At 42.6% G+C, this 24,794-nt stretch overlaps 1 protein-coding gene across 3 annotated transcripts; it reads right to left on the bottom strand.

Annotated features, from left to right (window-relative positions):
- On the bottom strand, positions 1-24,366 carry LOC143822831 (protein EOLA1-like). 3 transcript variants are annotated; one of them, XM_077308463.1, is made up of 2 exons: positions 24,348-24,366; positions 1-806 (listed from the first exon to the last, which is right to left on the bottom strand). In XM_077308463.1, exon 2 carries the CDS (start codon positions 760-762, stop codon positions 295-297), a length of 468 nt encoding a protein of 155 aa, XP_077164578.1. In that variant the 5' UTR covers positions 763-806; positions 24,348-24,366; the 3' UTR covers positions 1-294. The 3 variants fall into 3 exon arrangements, with proteins under 3 accessions (XP_077164578.1, XP_077164576.1, XP_077164577.1); XM_077308461.1 differs by lacking the exon at positions 24,348-24,366 and adding an exon at positions 2,785-3,012; XM_077308462.1 differs by lacking the exon at positions 24,348-24,366 and adding an exon at positions 2,571-2,718.
- Positions 24,367-24,794: the final 428 nt, after the last annotated feature.

Genomic DNA, 24,794 nt, shown 5'->3' on the forward strand with positions numbered 1-24,794 from the left:
TGAGTATCAATTTGTTTTAATCATCTGGTTAATTAGACACACTTAGTTATGCCATATGTTATATGTCTACAATTAGTAACAATTATGAAAAACACATATTGCTAATATTCACTATTACATTATCTCTGTAGTTCCAAAAATGATCCCCCCCCCCCCCCATTTCAACAACCCGCTCCACAGAGTTCACCTCACAGCTCTAATTCAGATTTTAGGATTATTCCAGTTCACAAAACACCTGCATATAAGTTGGCAACAAAGAGTCAAACTGCCATCAATGCAACAACTTCAGTTCTGTTACAAGGAAGGAATGAGTTCATCTGGGATTTCCACTTGCCAGATACCTTTGTGTCCTCGAGCAGGAATTGGTTCCAGCAGCCACCTTGGGTTTGAAATTACCGTCAAATATTTCTGCTCCAAGCCCAAAAGTACGGCTTTATTTTCCAGATCCAAACAATCTTCAGAAGATAAGTTTTCTGGACACTGTGATGTCTCTCCAATGTCAATTAGCCCGGCTATAACACCTCTACCAAATTTTTCACCTTCATATAGCAAGTCTTCAATTTCAGGTGGTGTCATGCCAAGTCTCTTCTTAAGGATATCTTTCCAGGTTAAGTAATCCCAGTCTTTATAAGCGATGTGGATAGCAAGGGTGCAGGATTCGTACTCTGCCAGCAATGGCTGCCAACGGGTCTCTATTGTTTTCACTCTGTTTAAAACAAAGCCAGCATATGGTTGTCGGAAGGAAAGACAGGCAAACTTCATTTTTCTTCAGTGTGATGCTCTCTTCTACATGCCTCTCACATCACCTTTAATTTACAAACAGAATAAACCAGAATTAAGAATAGTGCTCAGAGTTTAATTCATGTGTCAGAAGCCTTTCTAAAGTAACTGTCATGTGAAAATTTAAGAGTAATGGGATATGGCCTCAAATCACAGTTGCCCTAGAATATTTTGCCTAGGCAAGAGAGATTTTACTCCCTGAAAATAGGATTGCAGATAGAAAATGGTTAAATTGATGAACTAGGGCTGAGGAGACCTGGGTTTAAATCCCCACTCCACCATGAACCTTACTGGGTGACACTGGACCAATTACTGTTTTTAGTGTAACCTCCCAGGACTGGTACAAAACTGGTACCCTGAGCTCCTTCAAGTAAATATATCATTGAAAGATAAAACAGCGCTGGGAAGAAGGTAGACTACAATACATTGAATTATTATTGATTTCCTAAAGTTACTGATTCATTAACCACAAGGTGTCCCTTGTTGCTTTCAGGATAAGCCTGGTCTCTCACCCCACCCTGCCACCAAATCCTGAGCTCTAGAAAGTGTCTACCATTGCATGGGCCCACACCTCACTGCTTTAGCAACCAGTCTAACAGCAACCAATGTCCTCTCTAATAAAGTCACAAGTAAGAATGTTAACACAATCTGCAGGCCCCTTGCCTCAGTATTCCTCACCTGGATAGTAGTATTATGAATTGGTTGCATAATTATCCAGGTGATCACATGCTGCAATCTTGGGATCTGATGTTACAGTCTTTGGTATATAGTAACTCTGATCAGGCCTTGTTTATGTAGAGAAAGACTGGGGTATGGTTTCTGGCTGCACCAACTCCACACTACTATGCCCCAGGCTTTGGAAAATAAATAAACATATCTCCCAGGCTTGAAGCCTGCCAACCAGTGCTTAGAAATGTAAGGCCTAGTTTACACATCCTGGAAAATGAGGTGACAGAACAGACTGTGCCACTTCAGACGATAGCTGGGGATTCCAGTTTTGAAACAACACACATACACATTGTCCTGAAAATTTAGCAACAGCTCTGTAGCAGAAGTCCCTGGCATCCTGAATTAAAAGGATTTGATAACATGCAAAGTGAAAGCCTTCCTAAGGCCCACTGATAGAGGAGACAATGTTAGCTTTCACGCATGCTAAATAATGCCGTTTCAATCTCCTCCAGTGACCATTTTGCAAAGTGGTGCCTTCCATAAAGATAGATTCAAGTGGGTAGCCGTGTTGGTCTGAAGCAGCACAACAAAACAAAATCACAGTCCAGTGGCATTTTTAAGACCAACAAAGATTTATTCAAGGCGTGAGCTTTCGAGTCTGAGCAAGAGGCTCACGCCCTGAATAAAATCTCTGTTGGTCTTAAAGGCGCCACTGGACTCTGATTTTGTTTTGCAAGTGGATTTTGCCATTTCGCACCTTACAATCCCACGACAAAGTGCAGCGAGTGAATATGAAACAGCTCCCTGCACTGATGTGTATGTATCTAAACAGAGAACTACCGCAGCGGGAAGAAAGCTTCTACCTTCTCTCTTTGCTTGCTGAGCTGGTTTTCCATTTGTGTTTATTTATTTTAAAAGAGTGCCATTACAAAACATGAACCTCTAGAGCAGGGGGCAGTCAAACTGCGGCCCTCCAGAAGTCCATGGACTACAATTCCCATGAACCCCTGCCAGCGAATGCTGGCAGGGGCTCATGGGAATTGTAGTCCATGGACCTCTGGAGGGCCGCAGTTTGACTACCCCTGCTCTAGATGCTCCACCTACAGTGTGAAAATTCCTACCTTTCACGAGTCGATAAGACAAAGCCATGCTGTGTTTGCAGGCCCGCCGCTTTCCCTAACTTTCCCTTCCCGCGCGCGTCTAAGCGGGGACGTCTACGACAACAATAATGCAGGGGCTACATAACCCGCAGGCTCCTTTAAAGCCCAAGGCAGCGGCAGCGAGCCCCAAAGGCCGCCTTTTCTTCCCCCCTTCGCGCCCCCCCCCGCTTTTTACCTCCGCGGGCGAGAAGCGCTTCTTTCCCATTCCTCGCCGCCAAGGCCTACCAAGATGGAGACCGCGGCACTGCTGCTCTTGCCGCCCCTCAGCTGGTCACAGCCGGCGGCCGGTCCTCCCTGCTCCTGTCGCAAGAGGGAGGAGGAGAGCGCTCCGCCCGCCCGCTCTCCGCGCTTTGGCGATCGCGCACCGGGTTTTCCTTCCGCCACTCACTGAGACGAAGCGTGGGGCGGGGAGAAGGAGGGCGCCTCTTCATGACTTTTTCCCTCAGAGGAAGCGGCAAAAAGTAGCCTTGTATGGAGGCAAGAAGCCTCTGTTGGCTGTAGAGCAGGGGTAGTCAAACTGCGGCCCTCCAGATGTCCATGGACTACAATTCCCATGAGCGAATGCTGGCAGGGGCTCCTGGGAATTGTAATCCATGGACATCTGGAGGGCCGCAGTTTGACTACCCCTGCTGTAGAGTGTTTTGATGGCAGGCCGTGGGAGAGGGAAAGCCAAACTTAGATTTATAGCTTGATTTCACTTGGTGCTCCTCCCTGGTTCTCCTTCAGTGATGTTGCCAGAGCCTGAATCTTGGCACGTAATTTAGATTTTAGAAGTATTGTTTTTTTAAGTGCCTCTGAGGCGGTGCAGAGTGCATTTCTGCAGCAGGGTTTGCATTCGAGAACGCTCACGTTTCAGGAATTGAGGGAGAATGTGTAATTTCTCCTTAGCAGCCCCTCTCCCGGCGCTTTTTCTTCCCGTCAGAAAATAAACGATGCCAGTCAGTTTGAATTTCGGTGGGTCGGCTAAAATCACGTCTCCTTGGTTGCTTGTAAAAGACAATATAAAGGCAGAAAACCCACGTGGTCAGTGTTTTTTGTTGTTTCCGAACTCATTCAACCTTTCTCCAGAGGATGATTCTCCATAAGAACCAAAGCAAATATCACTATGAGCTGAAACATGCTCGAGCACTCAGTTGGAGGGGGACTGTCCTATTGGAGGTGCTAAAGTTTTTTTTTGGGGGGGGGGTTTGATTTTTTTACATTTATAGACTGCTGCTCTTGGCCAGCCAGCCTGCAGAGGCTAACAAATTTGAAATACATAATTAAAATTCACTTAAGGCAATATGGTAAAAACATACATTCCCTCAACCTTCATCTATTCTGCCCCTGCCCTTGTACAATGACCCCCCTGCTGAAATCCCCAAGTATTTGTTTGTTTGTTTGTTTGTTTGTTTGTTTATTAGACTTACTCCCCGCCAATCTCGGCAAGCAAGCTCATGGTGGTTTACACAAGAAAAGCCCCAAATACAATAAAATCCAATAAAAACAAATTAACATAAAAATCATCACATGGCAGTAAAAAATAAATCCTTCCACAGCAGCATGACTGCCAGAAGGGGTGTCAGAGAGACTACATCAGTTGGCCACCACCAATGGTGTTCCAAAGTTAGGTGGCATGTCTTCTGGGTCAGGGGGGGGGGCATTGATCTACTCCCAGCACTGACTTCATCCATAGACCTTGCAAACGAGCTCTGTCTTGCAGGCCTTGCAGAATGTGGCTAGCTCCCACAAGGCCCACAGATCTTCTGGGAGCTCTTTCAACTAGGTAGGGGCCAGGACCGAAAAGGTCCTGGTTGAGGCCAGGCAAGTTTCTCTGTGGCTGGGCACGTCCAACAAGTTGGTACCCTCAGACTGCAAGACCCTGCAGGGGGTAAAGGGCGACAAGCGGTCCCTCGGATCAGTGGGTCCCAGACCGTGAAGGGCCTTAAAGGTCAAAACCAGAACCTTGAACCTGATCTGGACTGCAAGTGGCAACCAGTGCAGCTGCCTCAGCACAGGCTGGATATGAGCCCTCCAAGGTGTTCCTGTGAGGACCACACAGCGAGTTACAGAAGTCAATTCTGGAGGTGACAGTCGCATGGATCACCATGGCTAGATGGAGGACTGGAGGGCCATATTGGACTTCAAGTTCCTAAACAAATTAATTAAATTGCACCATTTTTGCATGGAGACCCTAAGGTTGATAGCAGAGGCACTTCAACAAGATGTGTTTCTAACTTCTATAGACCTCTAGGAGGCCTATCTCCATGTCCCAATTTTCCCTCCACACAGGAGATTCCTCAGGTTCTGTGTTCAGGTGATACATTATCAGTACAGGGCTCTCCCCTTCGGGCTATCTTCTGCACCCAGAGTCTTTACAAAAATCCTAGTTAATGCCTCGACAGGTCTAAGGATACAAATAATTGTATAGATTATTCTAACTCCCCACATATTGATTGGGTCAATATGTGTTCAGGTCAGGAGAAAGAGATTGGGTTTCTAGATACTCTCAATGACTGTAAATGGAGTAAATGCGCACTGAACCTTCCAAGGGGGGGGGGGGGTGTCCAATTTTAGACTTTGTCCTGAGTCACACCCAAGACCTGGTAAGAGTTGTCAATGTGATAGCACCAGTAAGGAACAGTGCTCTTAATGCTATCGTTTAACATTTATATAAGTAGGGAGTTGCCCAAAAAGAACAATACAGCCACATTTCACTTTAGAAGGGGTAACTTCTCTCACATGCAGGGGCTTGCGAAGAAGAAAATGATTGGAAGGGTAAGGAAGGTCTAATCTCTTCAGGATGCTTGAAAACTATTAAAAACTACAGTCCTCGAAACTCAGGTAAAATGTATACCTCAGGTTAGGAAAGGTACAAATAGGTATTTAAAAGGCCTTCTTGATTAACGAACAAAGTAATGGAAGCAGTAAAAGGTAAAAAGGATTCCTTTAAGTGGTGGAAGGCTTGTCTGAGTGAAGTAAATAAAAAGGCTCACAGGCTAATAATAAAAATGTCTACAAAGACATTAATAACAGGAAACCAGCCAGTGAAGCATTAAGACCCTTGTATGACCACAGGGTAAAAGAATTACTAAGGGATGATAGGGAAATGACAGAAAAGCTGAATGCCTCCTTTGCCTTGGTATTCTGGCCTGAGTCAGATTGAGGTAATAAGAGATGGCATAAAAAGAGATCTGCAAGAATTAAAATGTGAGCTTGAAATCTATCACTAAAATTTGTCTCCATTCCTGAGGACTAGAAGGTAGCTAAGGAAACCGCCATCTTTAAAAATGGTTCCAGAGGAGATCCAGGACATTAAAGGCTAATTGGTCTAAGATTGATACTAAGTAAGTTAGTAACCACATTGAATTATTAGAAGTGAATTGAAAACAAATCTGCTAGTATCATAATGTCCCTGTATAAATCTATGGTGAGGCCTCATTTGGAATACTATGTAGAGTTCTAGTCACAATACCTCAAAAAAGACATTGTAGTATTGGAAAAGGTGGTGGGGGGGAGAAGGCTACTAAAATGATTAAGGGGATGGAACACTTTTCCTATGAAGAAATGTTAAAGAGGTTTAAGGGTCTTTAGCTTGGGGAAACTACTGAGGGGTGATATGATAGAGGTTTATAGGAAGTGGTGGCAGCTACAGGCATAGACCACTTCAAGAGGGGATTAGATAAACACATGGATCAGAGGTCTATCAGTGGCTATTAGCCACAGGGTATGGATGGAACACTATGTATTGAGCAGTGATGTTCTAAATTCTTGGTGCTTCGTAGGCAACAGTAGGCTTCTGGAGTTGGTGGACCTCCTGATGGTACCTGAGATTTGGCCATTGTGTGACAGGGTTGGACTGGATAGGCCATTGGTCTGATCCAACATGGCTTCTCTTATGTTCTTATGCTGTATTTAAAAATCTGGTTGTAAATTTTATAAAATAAATACTTAGCTTGAATTATTCTCCCATATGGACAAATCTAGTCAGCAATCTGTAAATCCACAAGCTGAAATCATTATATCAGGCTTGTTTTATTTTAAGCAAGCAAGAACAAAAGTCCCTTTGTTTGAAACTGACTCCCCCCATCCCCTGCTTTTGATTATATTTTGCTGGGTACAGCAATTTTATAAAATTGAGGAGAAATGCATTTTCTCTTTTCTGAAAGCAGTGTATATTAATGTAGTCATTCTGTTACTAGTCCTTATGATGAAATATGTATCAATTTGTTGGAGAAAATTGAACTGAATGTTTATGGAATATATTCAGCCACCTGTTATATAACTTTAAGTATCACTTGTGCTATTTTATGTACCAGAAAACTATGGAACACAAGCAAGAAGTACTCTTTGACAGTACTGATTTGTTGCAGCCTTTCCTGTCTAAATGGATTAGTTAAATTGCATTGAAAGTAATGTCACTATTGAACTACCATAAAATCAGTGGAGTGGAGTATTGTGAATAAATACAGCACATAAGCCACAGCCTTTGTATCCCCAGAAGGAAACCATAGCTGTTTTACAGTGGCTAGGACAGGGGATCTGTTTATCTGCAGCAGCTGCCACACTTCTATGATCCCCATAGGGATGGTATGGTACAGGAGCTCATACTCCAATTGCACAAGCATTAAGTCCTCAGGAAATATATCATCTAGCCGAGATGTTTTGTACATGGAGAAGAGAGCACAAGGACAACTGGATAAATCTTTTATGGTTAGGATTGGCATTGGTTGAAGGGCTTGTGGAGACAAGACCACTTGACTCTGCCACAACAGCAAAGTTTACTTAAGTGGTATGTTTGTGGCAGTCAGCAGGTAAGAATTGCTCATGTTGAGGCAAATGAGGTTTATTATAAATTGTGTAAAGTATGACTGCTCTCTAAATAGCTTGTTCAGCTGTGGACCAATTTTTATCTCTGCTCAGACATTGTCGAACAGAGAAAACATTAGGAACAGGTTGAAGGAAGAAGGAAATATGTCAGGCTCATTGCCCCCCCCCCCATTATAGATTCAAATTTGGGGGGGGGGGGTAGCATGGTGGTGTGTTTTCTGCTGTTCATTCAGGCCCTCCCAGACTCAGAAGCTAGTTTATGAAGAGTGAGTGCATTAGAGATGGACTGCAAGGTATAAATCAGATGTGGTAGAGTGGGATACTGAGCAGGGAGAGTCTACAAGCAGGAGTAAGGTAATGGCTAGAACAATGTCCGGAGCCCTCTTTTATCCCTTGTAAATACTTAACCCAAAATACCTTTTAAAACTCTGTAGCCAGTAGTGAATAAAATTCAATAGCATTTAAAAAATATCTGAACAACCTCATTCCATAGATGTATATGCGTAATTAATGTCACATGTGTTAAACATATTAATATTCTTTGGGCATTTTCACACTGTCTAGTAACTGGTTGCTAATAGTTTTTTTCCTGTCATTTCATATAATGTTCATATAAACCAGGGGTAGTCAAACTGCGGCCCTCCAGATGTCCATGGACTACAATTCCCAGAAGCCTGTTCATATAAACCAGGGGTAGTCAAACTGTGGCCCTCCAGATGTCCATGGACTACAATTCCCAGAAGCCTGTTCATATAAACCAGGGGTAGTCAAACTGCGGCCCTCCAGATGTCCATGGACTACAATTCCCAGAAGCCCCTGCCAGCATTCGCTGGCAGGGGCTTCTGGGAATTGTAGTCCATGGACATCTGGAGGGCCGCAGTTTGACTACCCCTGATATAAACCCATTTGTGTCAGGTTAGCAAACCATGGTTGAGCTAGTTTCGAGAGAAACTACTATTTTCTGTTTCCTACCCCCTCGTGCTTTTGAATCTCTGTGGTGTGCTGTTTAACACCTGTAGCACTTCCTACAATGGTTCTTCCCCTGCCCCTTTTCCCCAGGCAATTTTTTGTGTGTGTGTGTTCCAAGTTGAATGCTATAGTGCTAAACCAAGATAGCACAACAGTGTCTCATTCTCAGGGTGTTCTCTAGAGCTCTAATAATACGAAATCTGTTTTACTATACAAATGTTATCTTCTACCCTGAATCACTGAATTAAGATGGGAAAGATATAAATAACATTTTTAAATGGTCAGAATCTTAAGTAGCTGAGCCAGTACTGGAATTCTTGACACAGCTTTCAGCCCTCCACTTGACTCACATAGCCTTCCAATCTTGTATTTAGTGAGTGTATTGTATAGTCCATTGTCAGACCACAGAAAATGTGAAGAATGCTGCTACATGAATAAATAAATAGTAATAATTTCTCCAAGGAATGTGAACATCTGGCATACTTGATTTTAGAGATCTGCATATGAAAGGGATTTTTTTAAAAAAAAAACCCTCTGAATTCAGTTAAATCTTCATAAAGGCCAACTCTAGAAGTGTAAAATATAAATGTTTAAAAACCCTCTAAGTTTGATTAAAAAAAAAAAAAGCACCCCACCTTGTGTCAGGGGGAGAAAATAAAGCTTGCAGGGAGTATCCCTTTGCTGCAATTTCTTCCAGATTTTCACAGCAAATCAGTTTGGAAAAAATGAGGGAACACTGTGGAAAACCCCAGGATTTGCATTAATGCACTACAGTGCTGTGGGGAGTAGGGGAATCATGGCTCCCAACACTATCAAACCCAGGGCAACTATTCTGTGTGGACATGGCCTTTAAATATATATATATATTACTGCAGTATTGTTAAACAAATGCACTTCCCCAGAACAAAAAGCAATTGTTCCATTTGTATGACTCATATTATATGTCCTGAATCGGAATTCACCATGCAGTGCCAGTGTTAAAACTGTCAAACTAACTAACACATTTAAAAAAATCCAGCTGTAGTAGTAATCAAACCTTGCTGGTTCAATGTGCACACACTTGTTGTTGTTGAAGATTAGCACATTTAGCACATATGGCACCCAGTTGAAGTGCATGAGTCTTGCTTATCTGTTGGGCTAACAGCAGGGATTAAGTACCAAGTTTTTATTAGTAGCAGTTGTGGAATCAACATGTGGTGTGATGTTGACTTGTGTTTCCAAAGTTGTTTTGCCTCAGAGGAAGGTGGAGGGAAGGGCATTGGAATTTATCAGATTATCATGTGCTCTAGAAAAACAATATTTGCTGTTTTAATAGACTTACTGGCTGAAAAAAAAAAAAACGGGAAGCTGCCTGCAGCTGCTGAACCCTGCCCTTACTAGAAGCTATAACTATAGCAACAAGGAAATATTACAGTATTATGATCACAAACTAATGTCCACGCATTTTGTTGTTGTTTGCTCGGTTTGCAGATTTTCTCATGCCTGTTGCAAATATTGCATGGTCTTCCTCAACATCTTTGTCGGCCTGGCTGTCCACTCTTCAAATACTTCCATAGTACAATCCCCACTGAAACTACTGGTATTTTGTACATCAATTTTTCAGTCTTTGGGAATATAGAAGTGCAAGTGGGTGACCTGCAAAGATTTCCCTTCCTCCACTCTGTCCTCTTTTCCTACATATCCAGTTTCCTTTCTAACCAACAACCAACCTTCCTTTATATGTCCCTCCTCCCCGGTTTTCATATTTCCTTTCCCAGGAAAACTATGGCTCCCATTGGACAATGACAGCTGAGCTTGGGCCATTTGTACTGAAGGAGTATCTGCAAGGATGTACACAGGGTACCTAACTTCCCCCTGTATCTTCACCCCATACTATTTCCTCTTTCCTCTGCTTCCTACTCTCCTCGCCTACCCATCAATCTACCTTTAATCTGCCCCTCCATCTTCACTTATGTTTATTATTTTTTGATTTCATTTATACCTTGCCTTTCTCCACAATGGTGATCCAAAGCAATGTACATTGTTTTCCTTGCCTCCATTTTAATTCTCACAAAAATCCCTGTGAGATGAGGTAGGGGCATTGTTTGTGACTGGCTTAAAGTTACCTAGGTCAGGGGTAGTCAACCTGTGGTCCTCCAGATGTTCATGGACTACAATTCCCAGGAGAATTGTAGTCCATGAACATCTGGAGGACCACAGGTTGACTACCCCTGACCTAGTGAGCTTCCACAGCAGAGAGTGGATTCAAATCAAGCTCTTCTAGATCCTAAGATGATTAACACTATATGCTCAAGGAGGCAGGAACAAAACTTCTTCCTGTCACCTGTGGTGAGTGTCACCCATCTCTCAGTCTTCTTCCTGCCTCTTCAGGGAGAGCAGTCAGTGGGCTATCTATCTCAACTCAATTATTTTTTCATTTAGGGCAATAGCCTCAGCAGCAGCTGCACATCAAACTTTGTTCACCATTTACCATTACCATTCAACATTTATAGTTACAGCTCATCCCTTCCAAGGGGACAAGCTATTGGGGACCAGTTAGAAAAAATATTGGTAGAAACCAGGGACAAAAAAAGAAAGTGCTACTCAGATACATTACTAAGGAGGGTTGTTGACTGTACTGCCCTGCCAGACTACATACAGGAACCCAATAAGTACACCCTTGGCCATGAAGCTGAGACAAAGTCATGAGCTAGAATCAAAACTCCAGGGCCATTTTAAAGAGTTCACCCAGGGAAGTTCTCCATTTTATCATCACAATAACCTGTTGAAGTAGGTTAGGCTGAAAGTGTATGGCTAGCTTGAGGTCACCCAGCAGTCCTCCCTGGCAGAGTGGGGACGTGAAACTAGATCCTAGTCTAATGCTATTACTACAATGCATCACTGTCTCTGAATGGAAAGTGATCCAGACATATACATGCCTTCACATGCACCCCCATTTGGGGTTGCCACCTCCAACCTGGGGTATTCCTGTACATTTGAGGCAGAGCCTAGGAAGAATAGGGCTAATCGTGTGTTGAGCAGGGGGTTGGACTAGATGGCCTGTATGGCCCCTTCCAACTCTATGATTCTATGATTCTAATAGAATTTGGGAGTGATGCTTCAGAGTCCACCTTCAAAAACTGTCATCCTCTCTGTGGAAACTTGCCCTTTTAATCTGAGATCCTTTGTAATTCTAGAATAACTCCTCCCCACCAGGGTTGTCAATCGTAACTCCACTACTATTATCTAGGATTTAAGAGTTTCCAGGCAAGCTTCAGCCGCAGTACTTGGCACTTAAGAAACAAAATATTAATTCATAGAACATTCTGTGTGGAAGAAGGTACACAGAACGCTGGATTTGAGGTACTGGTTGTGAAAGCTTTATTTCTGATCAAGATACTGAAGAAAGACCTGTTTTTATTTACTTTCTGAAAGCAATGGGTTAAATATACCTTGTTATGCGGTTCAACATACTATGGGCACTAGACTGTGTCTCCAGAACTTAGTCTGTGTTCAGTGACTGTCTGTGGCACCAGTACATTTGTCACTTTTACCACTGAAATATTAAAGAATAGTTTGTTATTTCTGCCATAACCTCAATTAATAATTTACTCAGGTGCTACATTGCTTAATCTTTCAACTGCGCAGGGGAGGGGGGAAGAGAAAATAACCTGCAATGGAGTAACTAGTATAGCTGTTCAGTTTAGGACCTCTGGAGAGGGCCTTTTTGCCTTACCCCAGAGCATTTATTCTACTATAGAAGTAGCTATTCTGAAAATAGGGATAAAAGGGGGCTGTGGTAATCCTGCATTTCTCTCTCTTTTTCTAAATTGTTAATGGTTTTCCACACAGCTAGTGAAAAATCTCTCCCTTTCGCCTTGTTCAGTGAAGCATTTATTTTTTTTCCTATGCTGTGACTACATAATGAGGACCCACTGAGACAATATGTGTAATGCATACTTGTACGCGTGATAACCAAGGGAGATCAGACTTTAATCATAGGGCTCTGTTTACTAAGGCAGGAAAGCAGGGGAAGAAGAGTTATGTAGGTGTTCTGATGTTGCATTGTAGAGTATTCCTTAAGAAGCAAGATATGCCTTGATTTTTATATGATTACTGAATGTCCCACTGAAACGTGCACATGATTCAGGAGGAACAAATCATCAAAGCATACAATTAGGGCGGATTTTCCTCTTTAAAAACATTCTTCATCTTATTACCCAAAGGCAGATTACAATTTCAGAGTGCATTTGCTTGTAATGTTTTTCTCTCTGCAGATGAACTGTACTTCCATAAACTTGGCGAGGCAAAATGATTCAAAAGCACGTTGTTAGCCCTATTAAATGTGGGATTAAATGAGATGCAGCGTTTTTGAAGCATCTGATTTTACTCCAGTTTTTAACTCCACCCTTTCCCAATAGGTGAATCAGGTACCCATTTTTTTTTTTGGTGGGGGCAAAACAGAAAAGCCTATTAAAATTTATATTGCACAGAAATTAAAATTGCCCATACCAACTTAATCCTGGCTGTGAGAAGTCTTCCTTAAAGCACTTCTGGGAGGTTATTTGGATTTGGGCTGTGATGGACCTTGGTACTGTACACCTTATAAGAACAATAATCAAGAACTCCTCTCTCTGTAACTATGCTGTTCAAACTCATTGACAAGAGGTGCACTCAAAGTATCGAAGGTGGTGGCACTCACCCTTACCAGTTTTGTCCCCTGCTGCACCTGGGGCCAGGGGGGATGGGTTGAGTTCTCCATATCTCTGGGACCTTATCAAATAGAACCCATTACAAATTACTCAGTGGGCAAGCCTGGGAGGAAGCACTAAATCCAATCAGGAATTCTAGGCACATATGTATTTCATTTACATTTAGTATTCAGATTATTTATTTATGTATTTGTTTGTTTATTAGATTTCTTTACATTTACTATTCAGATTGTTTGTTTGTTTGTTTGTTTACCGCCCTCCCATATGGCTCAGGGCAGTTCACATACAGCATTGCAGAGGTAATACATAGAACAGTCTGAACATATAATACAGTCACAAAATAACACATCAGCAACAATGCAACAGTGGATCTAAATCAACAGAACTGCAATGGCTTTGGTCATCGATAACAACAACTACAACTTAGACAAACCCCCAAGGTCAGGTTGGTTCAGGTCATGGAGGGAATGAGAGGGGACTCATGGATGTTATTGGGTTTGTCAGACTCAGAAAAATGCCTGGTGGAGGAGCTCCCTTTTGCAGGCCCTGCGGAACTGGGGAAGTTCAGACAGGGCCCTGATCTCCTCAGGGAGCTCATTCCACCAGGTGGGGAGAAAACTCTGACCCTTGGTGAGGACCGATGCGCTTCTTTGGAGCCAGAGATCACCAGCCAGTTGGAGGTGGTAGAATGTAGTACTCTTTTGGGGGCATAGGCAGTCTCTCAGATAAACTGGGCCCAGACCGCGTATGGCCTTAAAGGTAAGAAATAAAACCCTAAGCCTGATCCAGAATTCAATTGGGAGCCAGCTGAGTTATTGGTGTTCCGGCCAGATGTGGTCTATTGGTGAGAATCCTGGCTGCAACGTTCTGAACCAGTTATAGTTTCCGGATCAAAGTTAAGGGTAGGCCTGCGTAGAGTGAATTGCAGAAGTCAATCTAGAGGTGACCTTCGCATGGATCACTGTGGCTAAGTGTTCTGGTGCCAAGTAGGGAGCTAGTAGCCTGGCTTGGCATAGGTGGTAGAAGGCCTGCCGCACCACTCTTATGACCTGTGCCTCCATGGAAAGGGAGACATTGAGGATCACACCCAGGTTTGTGGTGGAGTGTGCCATTACTAGACGCACTCTGTCCAGATTGGGTAAGTGCACTTCCTTGCTTGGCCCCTTCCTACCCAGCCACAGGAAGGGTTTGAAGGGTTGAGCTTCAGACTCTGCTTGAGCTACTTCATCACTTCTTCCAGACATCTGGCTAAGGGTTCTGGGGGGAGGGAAATTAGGGCAGTCATCCAACAGGAGGAAGAGCTGGATGTCATCTGCATATATCAGCACCAGCTGATCAAGAGGACGCATGAAGATGTTGAATAAAATAGGAGACTCCACATGTGAGCTGCCCTAAGGACCATATGGTGATCTCAGGTATGAAAACCAATGATTACCACAATTACATGAATGTCCAATGACAGAGGTTATGAAATATATCCTTATTATTGGAGAATTACATGCTACGTAGCGGAGTATATTTTGTAAAACTACTTCAAGCTTTGATTTTTATAACCCATATATCTAGAATGATATAAATGGATGTGCCTAGGATTGCGGAGCATATCAACAGTAACTATATCCTAAAAAGAAGATATTAGTCTTTAGCATATTACAATTTTATACTCTGAAATGTAGCGTCAGAGGCAGCCGTGAATATCTACATCCAAACTTTTACTCTGACAGCCATTAATTGCAAAAGGATCTGTTAAACAGAAGCTTATATTTCAAAATATTCCTTTTTCCATTATACCGTCTCCTTTTTTCCTAGACTCTGAGCTTGGACTGTCAACTGATTAAAATGTAGTTGATTGATCATCCGGCTTCAAATGCAATTTAAATTACATTCAGGCGAATTTAGATTAATTTTGGGTGATGAATTATAATTTGTGCACAAAGCTGGTCTGTGCAGTCTTACATACATCTTTATAAGGATATTTTGGATCATCCGATCTGTGTTTTAAAAAATGGATGCAACTTTGTTGCCTTCTTGTGATTGAAGTACAGTCTTTTAAATAAGAGACTTGCGAGTGAAATTCAGCTGGTTTTCCGCAGACCATGACATGTACACGAACAATAGCATCCTGTGGTGCTGATGGCTGAACTCCAGCTTGCTCCATGGATGGGAGCTTTTGTTAATATTCAGCATCTATCTTCTCGGGATTGTATGACAATTCAGTCATATCCTTGAATAACATAATATGGATGCCCTTGCAGCTTTACCCATTGAATAATGAGGCTCAAACACATAATGGGTTGTACTGTAAAGGTGTCCACTTTCTGATGGCATCTATCTGTGGAATTCAACATACTGGATTTCATTAGCTGTAAACTAAACAACTAGATACTGAAGAGTTTGGAAAACATAGTAGATATTTGCAATATTAATAGGAGATATTTTTGTGCCGCCTTCCTTTCCCTTGGGTTAGCTATATTGGAATTGGGTTAGCTATATTGAATTTTGCCGCCATTCTTGTCGTAACTTTTGTATTAATTGTATTATGTTTTGTTGTACTTTTATTGTTTTAGGGGATTAGTTTTTATGTGACCCGCCTCGAGCCTCCGGGGGGAGGCGGGATATAAATTTAATAATAATAATAATAATAATAATAATAATAATAATAATAATAATAATAATAATAATAATAATAATATTGTTATATGCATGATAAAAAGTAGTCTTTGAGAACAAAGGAATTTTTAGAAAGAAACTGCCTTAAACTGATGCAGCCATTAAACAGGCCGCCTTCCCTTTCCCTCCTCTTTTCCACCTTACCTCGTTTTTTCATTCTCTGTTCAAGTGAGAGGGTTGGTGGAAACTGGAGTCTTTCATTGATAACATTAAATAAACAGTGCTTAACAAACCAGGAGACGTCAAGATGAAATGTAGGTAGTTTAGTGATATTATATTTTATGTAATGAAAACAGATTGATTATGTCAAAGGTTACAATGAAAAAAATAAAATGGAATTCTTGTGCCAGTATAAGTTAGATGCTGTAAACATCTTGCCAGGAAAGCAGCAACAGGTCAGGAATCCTTGCAATGTTTTATGGTATATGTTTGACATGATTATTTTATAATTCATAGATAATGCAAAATCGATGGGCTTCTTTTGTATAAATGTATGTTAATGGAGGATGGTCTGTGTGCTCTATGACAGGGGTAGTCAAACTGTAGCCCTCCAGATGTCAATGGACTACAATTCCCATGAGCCCCTGCCAGCATTCGCTCATGGGAATTGTAGTCCATGGACATCTGGAGGGCTACAGTTTGACTACCCCTGTCATAGAGCACACAGACCATCCTCCATTAACATATATTTATACAAAAGAAGCCCACAGTTTGACTACCCCTGCTCTATGATCTCTTGGTAAAGATAGAATGTGTATGATTTCTTGGCCAATAAAACCATATCATATTTCTGAGACCTTGCCTCCTCTCCTAGAATCATAGAATCATAGAGTTGGAAGGGGCCATACAGGCCATCTAGTCCAACCCCCTGCTCAACGCAGGATCAGCCCTAAGCATCCTAAAGCATCCAAGAAAAGTGTGTATCCAACCTTTGCTTGAAGACTGCCAGTGAGGGGGAGCTCACCACCTCCTTAGGCAGCCTATTCCACTGCTGAACTACTCTGACTGTGAAATTTTTTTTTCTGATGTCTAGCCTATATCGTTGTACTTGAAGTTTAAACCCATTACTGCGTGTCCTCTCCTCTGCAGCCAACAGAAACAGCATCCTGCACTCCTCCAAGTGACAACCTTTCAAATACTTAAAGAGGGCTATCATGTCCCCTCTCAACCTCCTTTTCTCCAGGCTGAACATTCCCATGTCCCTCAACCTATCTTCATAGGGCTTGGTCCCTTGGCCCCAGATCATCTTCGTCGCTCTCCTCTGTACCCTTTCAATTTTATCTACGTCCTTCTTGAAGTGAGGCCTCCAGAACTGCACACAGTACTCCAGGTGTGGTCTGACCAGTGCCGTATACAACGGGACTATGACATCTTGTGATTTTGATGTGATGCCCCTGTTGATACAGCCCAAAATGGCATTCGCCTTTTTTACCGCTGCATCACACTGCCTGCTCATGTTTAGTTTACAGTCCACAAGTACCCCAAGGTCTCGTTCACACACCGGTCTCGTTCACACCCAGAAGCGTATCCCCCATCCAGTAGGCATGCTTTTCATTTTTCTGACCCAGATGCAGAACTTTACACTTATCTTTATTAAATTGAGCCTGGGACAGAGGAGCAAAACAATACTTTGAAATCAGATGTTTTTTAAAGTCTCAAAACCTCTGTGGAAGAGAAGAGGGTTGGCAGAGAATTCTGATTGAATATAAGGAAGAACTGGAATTAATGTTTTAACTTATGACCTTTGTAATTTTTATAAATAGTACCCTTGATAATGCCCTGCTTGGTGTCTTCCCTGTTAAGAGGGGGGGGAGGTCTTTGCCTCTTCCTAGGCAACTCTGGGGCAACTTTCTATATGTGAATAAATTTCCCTAAATCACAATGTAAGTACACCATTCTTCTACTGTTTTCAGTATGCACAAAAATAAAAAGGAAAAAAAATCTTGCAGTCCTTTGCTGGCCAACTAGAACATTAGTTCCATGGAATATAATTGTACTTCAGAGTTTATCTCAGTGTACTTGGCTCCAATGTGCTTCATGTTGTCATGCTTGTTTGGAGGTTCTAGCAGGAGAGGGCAGCTATCGTATACCCTTGACCGAAGAACGGGACACTCCTTCTATCTGGGATGGTCATCCTCTTCCACCGAGCATGCAGCTTCGGGAGGGACGCACATGGAGCGGTGAGGGAGGTAGGGGACACCCGCCTAGCCAGCCAGATCAGCTGAATCAACCCTGGTGATCAATGGGGTGACAGATGTCTCAGCCAGACCGCCTTCACATCCAATGTCATGCTTTAAGGCTGAAGTGCTTGGAAATCTTAATTCTTATGTATTTGTAATCTAGGTGACCATCTGTTTGCCATGCTGTCAATGTAACTAGGGTAGCCAACAGTGGGTTGGGAAGTCCAGGGTTACTATGCATTGGCAGGCAACCTGTTTCTCTCTTGCTTTGAAAATCTTATGGAGTTACCATAAGTCAGCTGTGAATGGATAGCATTTTTCATACATTTTGCTTTGAGTTCCTAATGAGAAAAGTGGACTGTGACTTAAGATGCCAATAGAGGCAAAGGAGGACAGGGTTCATATAGTGTTAATAATTCCATTAGGTGTGGCATTTCACACCCATTCTTTTGCCAAAGAGGAACAGGAGCCATTCACTTCTCCAGCTGTTCACACTAGTTGCCATGTACAATGCTAAATACCAAAAATCACATGGAGAGTCTAATTCATAAGCTGCCGTATTAGTCCCATCATATCATAGAAAGCTAAAGCAATACAGCAATTACCTGTTAAAACAAGACCAGGAAAAAGGGAAAGAAAACCACCATCAGGCAGAAGCACAGAAAGTGTACAGAGAAGCTGCTTTCTGGATGCTTCTTGGCCACTGCAAATGCAATACCACTGTGGAGAATTGCCACCGTGTTGGAGCAAAAATGAATGAACTGGGAGGGGTAGGTTCCAGTGAAGAAACAATTATGAAATAGTACAGATGCACTGGGACAGCAATATGGCCATAATAAATCCAAATAGAGTCGTCTCTCTTCAGTTTCAGATGTTTTTAAATTCTTACTTCAAATAAGTCCCAACGCATTTCGCCTGCTGGCTTTGTCAAGGGACAAATTATTAGTGTTTCAAACACACTTCTTATAAGCAAATGCTTGTCTCTTGGACAGAGTATAAGGTCATATTAACCGCAGCTACTCCTAGCTAATGGCATTCCAGACGCATCATAGCCAGATTTCCCACAGGCGTGCTGAAGCTTGTTTCTGCTTCCCATGGTATCTGTGTCACCTGTGATGCTTAGGGGTTGGGCCCCAGCCTGGCCTCCTCCTCAAAGGTGATCACGGGCATCTGATGGGGGCCATCTCACCCACTGACCATTGAAGCCATGGGAAAAACTAACCTCCCCCTTCCCTCCACCCTCACCCCCTCTTTCCTCCCCAAACTGGCCCATGCCAAGCCCTTGCCTCACACAGAAGTGTGTGGGGGATTCTTCTGAGCCCCAATGCCATAAGCTGGCAAACCACTCCTGCGGCAACCCCTGCCAACTCTAATGCTGCTGCAAGAGTTGCCCGCCAAGCCTCCAACTCTCCCAGCTCACCTTGTGTTCAGCCTGGCCACTGCAGACAGCAACATGCTTTCCACTGCTGCCCAGGGGAGGGAAGAGGCTGGGCCCACACACACTGCACCTTTTAAGGTTCCACAAGCCCATGCCTAATTCCCATCCCCTTTTGGCACCAAAGGCTGGTGTGCCATTCACAGCAGGGCCCTGCCAGTGCAAATGCTGCGGCAGTATGTCCTCCTTGGGGCCTGTTCCTCCACTGTGGCAATCGGACCATTGATGGAATGCATGGCTGCATTTGTGCTTGCAAACTCAAAAAAGTTGGGGACCCTTGCCATAGATTTAACTGTTTTAATGGCATCATTTTCATGTTTCCTAAAATATAAACAGTCTTCCCAGGGCTACAAGGAAAAGAGGCAGCATACTCACCACAACGATTTATTACCCAACGCCACAATTTAGAGGAAAGCAAATTTAACTATTCCAGTTTGAGTGGCATGAAAGCTTAACATGCTGTCATTTTCTTCCAGGAGAATCCCTGCTACCAGTCCTGCTAAAATGGGATTACCATATGTTTGTCCACTGCTTCACTGTTTTGACATTGTATCTGAGGAACACAAATGCTCATACCTTGAATCACACTTTGTTGGTCTTAAGGGTACCACTGATCTCTAAATTTGTTCTGCATTCATTCTTAAAAGATGCTAGAAGCTTGGTCATCAGCTTAACCACATACACACGCCTTGCAGAAATAAGTATTGATTTTCTGCTCTGCAAAAACAAAGCCTCAGACATTCTGATAAATGATTGGGCAAAGCTGAAAGCTTTCTAAGTCAGAGAAAAATGTTTAATATAGACACGTCAGGATCTGGGTGCAGATCTTAACAGCTTCATGTGTACAGTTTTGGGTCTATTCTAAATGCATTGCTTAGGACACAAGTTTGTACAAGTGCACCTGTAAATGAAAACTGAAATGTGGAAGGATAACTATGGCTACCCTCAGGTCAAACTGATAGCTAATCCATCATGTATCTTGGTGTTTGCTGTGCTAAGCACATCTGTCCATAGACAGGGCAAGCATAGTCCCTCAGCAGTAGAAGAGGGGAGAGTGTATGTGTGGTGGAAAGATTACTGTTTTGTGCATTCCCTTGAAGCCTTTGGTAATGCATATTAGCATTATATTGTGAAAAATTCAGCAAGCCTCTAAAGGATGCAGTGTGTTTGTGAGCAAACACATTTGCATCTCAAGAAATTGAAGGTTTAAGATGAGTAGATTCAAAAGAGGAAAAAACACATGTTGATTATGCCTAGCGCATGTCTGTGCCCTGAGTGTTTACCTCTTAAATTCATTGAGTTCAACTGGGAAGAGAGGAATGCAATACACAGAGGGTTATGAATAGGAGATAAAAGAGAGCCCTAGCCCTGTGGAGAGTGGCAGACATTACCTGATGTATGCTGACAGGTCTTTGTCTTTCACCCGTTCACAATGAAGCCCAGCTTTCACTGCTTCTAGTCCAGGGGTAGTCAAACTGCGGGCCTCCAGATGTCCATGGACTTCAAATCCCAGAAGCCCCTGCCAGCATTCGCTTATGGGAATTGTAGTCCATGGACATCTGGAGTGCCGCAGTTTGACTACCCCTGTTCTAGTCCATACATGACTGCTTACCACAGAGTGAGCTGACCTGCCCCTCTATCACATCAATGCATGAAGCTGCATTTTATTGAGTGTCAGTATTGCCCATTTTGACTGGCAGCAGCTATCCATCATCACAGATTTTTGTTACTTACTGCCTGATACTATATGCCAGGGGTAGTCAAACTGCAGCCCTCCAGATGTCCATTGACTACAGTTCCCATGAGCCCATGCCAGCAAACGCTCATGGGAATTGTAGTCCATGGACATCTGGAGGGCCACAGTTTGACTACCCCTGCTATATGCTGTGGCTACCTGAGACCTTCCGTTTGCCAAGCAGGTGTTCCGCCACTGACCCTCAGCCCCTCCTCTCCTTGGCAGCCTTCACGATAGCACTATAGATGTCTGTGACTACACATTGTGCCAGTATGTACAGCACCTCTTTGGAGATAATCAACCCCATTTAATTGGGTAAATAACAGAACAGGAATACCAAAGCATTATAGTTTTTCTCCAAATAAAGGTGTTCCTTGAGATTAATTATGAACCATTGCTAATTAAGGGCATGTAAGTATAAGGAAAGAGCCTCTTGTGGCGCAGAGTGGTAAGGCAGCCGTCTGAAAGCTCTGCCCATGAGGCTGGGAGTTCAATCCCAGCAGCCAGCTCAAGGTTGACTCAGCCTTCCATCCTTCCAAGGTCGGTAAAATGAGTACCCAGCTTGCTGGGGGGTAAACGGTAATGACTGGGGAAGGCACTGGCAAACCACCCCATATTGAGTTTGCAATTATAACGCTAGAGTGCGTCACCCCAAGGGTCAGACATGACTTGGTGCTTGCACAGGGGATACCTTGACCTTTAAGTATAAGGAAACATGTTCAGATGTAATTAAATTTCTACCTCAACTCTCGTATACTTTTTCCTGGAATGTGTAGCCCTCTTTTAATTAGCTCAGGGTGTATTCTTTTCTTGTTGTAGTAGAACATTGTCAAATGTATATTTTCTATGTATGAGTGCTTCCTTTTGAAACAATAAAATCAGAGTCCAGTAGCACCTTTAAGACCAACAATGATTTATTCAAGGCGTGAGCTTTCGAGTGCAAGCACTCTTTCTCAGACACTCAAAAGCTCACGCCTTGAATAAATCCTTGTTGGTCTTAAAGGTGCTACTGGACTCTTATATTATTGTGCTACTTCAGACCAACACGGCTACTCATTTGAATCTATCCTTTTGAAACACTACACATATTCTTTATGTTCCTTAATGACCACTGTGCAAACAAATTATGTGTAAGCTTGAATGAAGCTACAAAAAAAACCATATTTGCCAAACTATACATGCAGAACCAAAGATCCCCTTCACCGTTTAACAAATCAGTTAGCAGAGAGCTGGAAGAATTTTAATTGAATGTCAGTCAACCACAGCTTCTAATGGGCCTCATGCTCTCACAGTCATATTCTGGAATACTCTTAGTGCTTAAAAGCAAAGGGTCCATGAGGAATCACATGTGAAGGAGGAATACATCAATGTGGAAATTTGCTCCTATAGAGTTCTCTAATCCAGTAACTTCCAATATGGCACCCTGCATAATGCCGCCGTGCATAATGGGTCATTTTGAGTGAAGAAAGAGGAAACGGACTTCTTTGTTTGAGAAATTAATTATATCCAGGTTCCTTTTGTCCTTCCCTGGTAGGATCCAGTGACCTACTCTAGAGTTCTGCCTCTAAGAAGGAGATTCAAGGGGGTAGCCGTGTTGGTATGAAGTAGCACAACAAAATAGCACCTTTAAGACCAACAAAGATTTATTCAGGGTGTGAACTTTCAAGTGCAGGCACACTTCCTCGGTTCCATTTTGTCTGAGGAAGTGTGCCTGCACACCAAAACTCACACTTTGAATCTTTGGTGGTCTAATAGGTCCTACTGAACTCAATTGTTGTTGTTCTAAGAAGGAAAGTGCATTATTCAAGTGGAGTATGGCAGAACACATCTGTAGGGAGATTAGCTACACCAAGAGAGGATTGAGTGGTAAGCCATAGTATGTAAACATTTTTGGGATTCTATCCTTGGACAGAGCCTCTTGTGGTGCAGAGTGGTAAGGCAGCCGTCTGAAAGCTTTGCCCATGAGGCTGGGAGTTCAATCCCAGCAGCCGGCTCAAGGTTGACTCAGCCTTCCATCCTTCCGAGGTCGGTAAAGTGAGTACCCAGCTTGCTGGGGGGTAAGCGGTAATGACTGGGGAAGGCACTGGCAAACCACCCCATATTGAATCTGCCATGAAAACGCTAGCGGGCGTCACCCTAAGGGTCAGACATGACTCGGTGCTTGCACAGGGGGTACCTTTACCTTTATTCTTGGACCACATTGACTGGAAAATGACAACTTGCATATTTCTGGTTTTGCAGTTAACCTGTAAGCCATTAGATGGTGCTATTCTGTAACCATAGTTTCTCTGAGTTTAGCCTCATTGTGGGTTGTTATCTGACCAGCTCTTAAAAGACCGGGCGGGCCTGTTCTGCATTCTTGGAGTACTGTGCACTTTTTCGTTATTTACAAAAACTACATTTCAGATTCAGGCTGCAGGGGTTTTGTTATTGTCATTTTTTTAGCCGAAGAGATTACATCATTCTAAATGCATTTTGTTTTTTTAAAACAACAGGCAAAAGGCAGACCAGATTGACCATTCTTTTTTAGCTGAAAGAAGTCGGCAGTCTCAATGATTTACTTATTTGCTAGGCCTGCATGGTGCTGTCTCCTGGGTTATCATTCACAGAAATGGCCGATGTAAATGCAAACGATACCAGGGTTGCAAAATACATGGCAAATTTACTGGTTATAAACTGAGAAGGGTAAATTATTTACCCTCCATGGAGAGCTTCTTAATTTTTTCCTCTCTTTCATATTCAAGGATAGAAATCTATTCAGGAAACCTTTAAAAATGCAGATGTGCTACAATCTTGACTTCTAAAAGGGAGAATTTAGAGGCTGCTCATTCAGAATCTATTAATCTGAATGTAAAACTCTCTCCCAGGGCCTTATAACTTTTCTGACTGTTTTTTGTTGTAAAATAAATCCCTTTTTAAAAAATTCTGGTTGATAATGTTGTTGGGTTCTCTTGGGCTGCCGTATTCATTCCCCCTTATTTGGCTATGCCCTGTGACATGAATGTCCTGTGTTGTGCATAAACAGGTTATAAATATGTAGAATCAGATTGTCTTCTCTGCTTTGGCATCAACTCTCCAAGTTCGCAATAAAATTTTTCTCAGGTCTGCCATCTTACACCAGAAATGTGTATGACCTTTATATTTATTGTTTTGGATAGCATATCTTCACATTTTTCTCTTTGTAGGTTTTTTGTGTGTTATGTGGGGGGAGAAGGAAGGAAGGGGGGAAAAAAGGAAATAATTACTCACACGTGGTTCCCATGTGAAAGTTCTGACCAGTTTGCCATTGCTGATTTAGTTCCCTGCTCAAATTTCAGTCCGACTGGCAACTGCATGCTAAGTTTTGTTTTGCTGTTTGACATGTTGCCATCTATTGTGTAACAGCCTGGCTTGTTACTGCACTATGACCAACTTCCTGTTACTCATAAAGAGTGCCTTTCTCCTCCTTTCCCCCCCCCCCCTTGAATTCACATATAACTGTTTGGAAACTAGTTACTTATCCCTAGCTGCAAATATGAGTTATTTTGCTTCTGTCTTTGAAAACCAGGGATATTTGTTATATTCCCAGCTAAAAGTTTGCAGAAGAAGAAGACAAGGAGACAGTTGCAGAAAAGTTGGTGGAACCCTGGTAAAAATCACTAAAAAATTGCCCAGTTTTATGTCTTTGCTCTAACTAAGTTTGTTTCTTTCCTGTGA

The sequence above is a fragment of the Paroedura picta genome, chromosome 13 (assembly GCF_049243985.1).
Source record: "Paroedura picta isolate Pp20150507F chromosome 13, Ppicta_v3.0, whole genome shotgun sequence".
NCBI lineage: Eukaryota > Metazoa > Chordata > Lepidosauria > Squamata > Gekkonidae > Paroedura > Paroedura picta.

Excerpts from the sequence above, each read along its gene's own strand:
- LOC143822831 (XM_077308463.1), bottom strand. The coding sequence starts at position 762 with ATGAAGTTTGCCTGTCTTTCCTTCCGACAACCATATGCTGGCTTTGTT.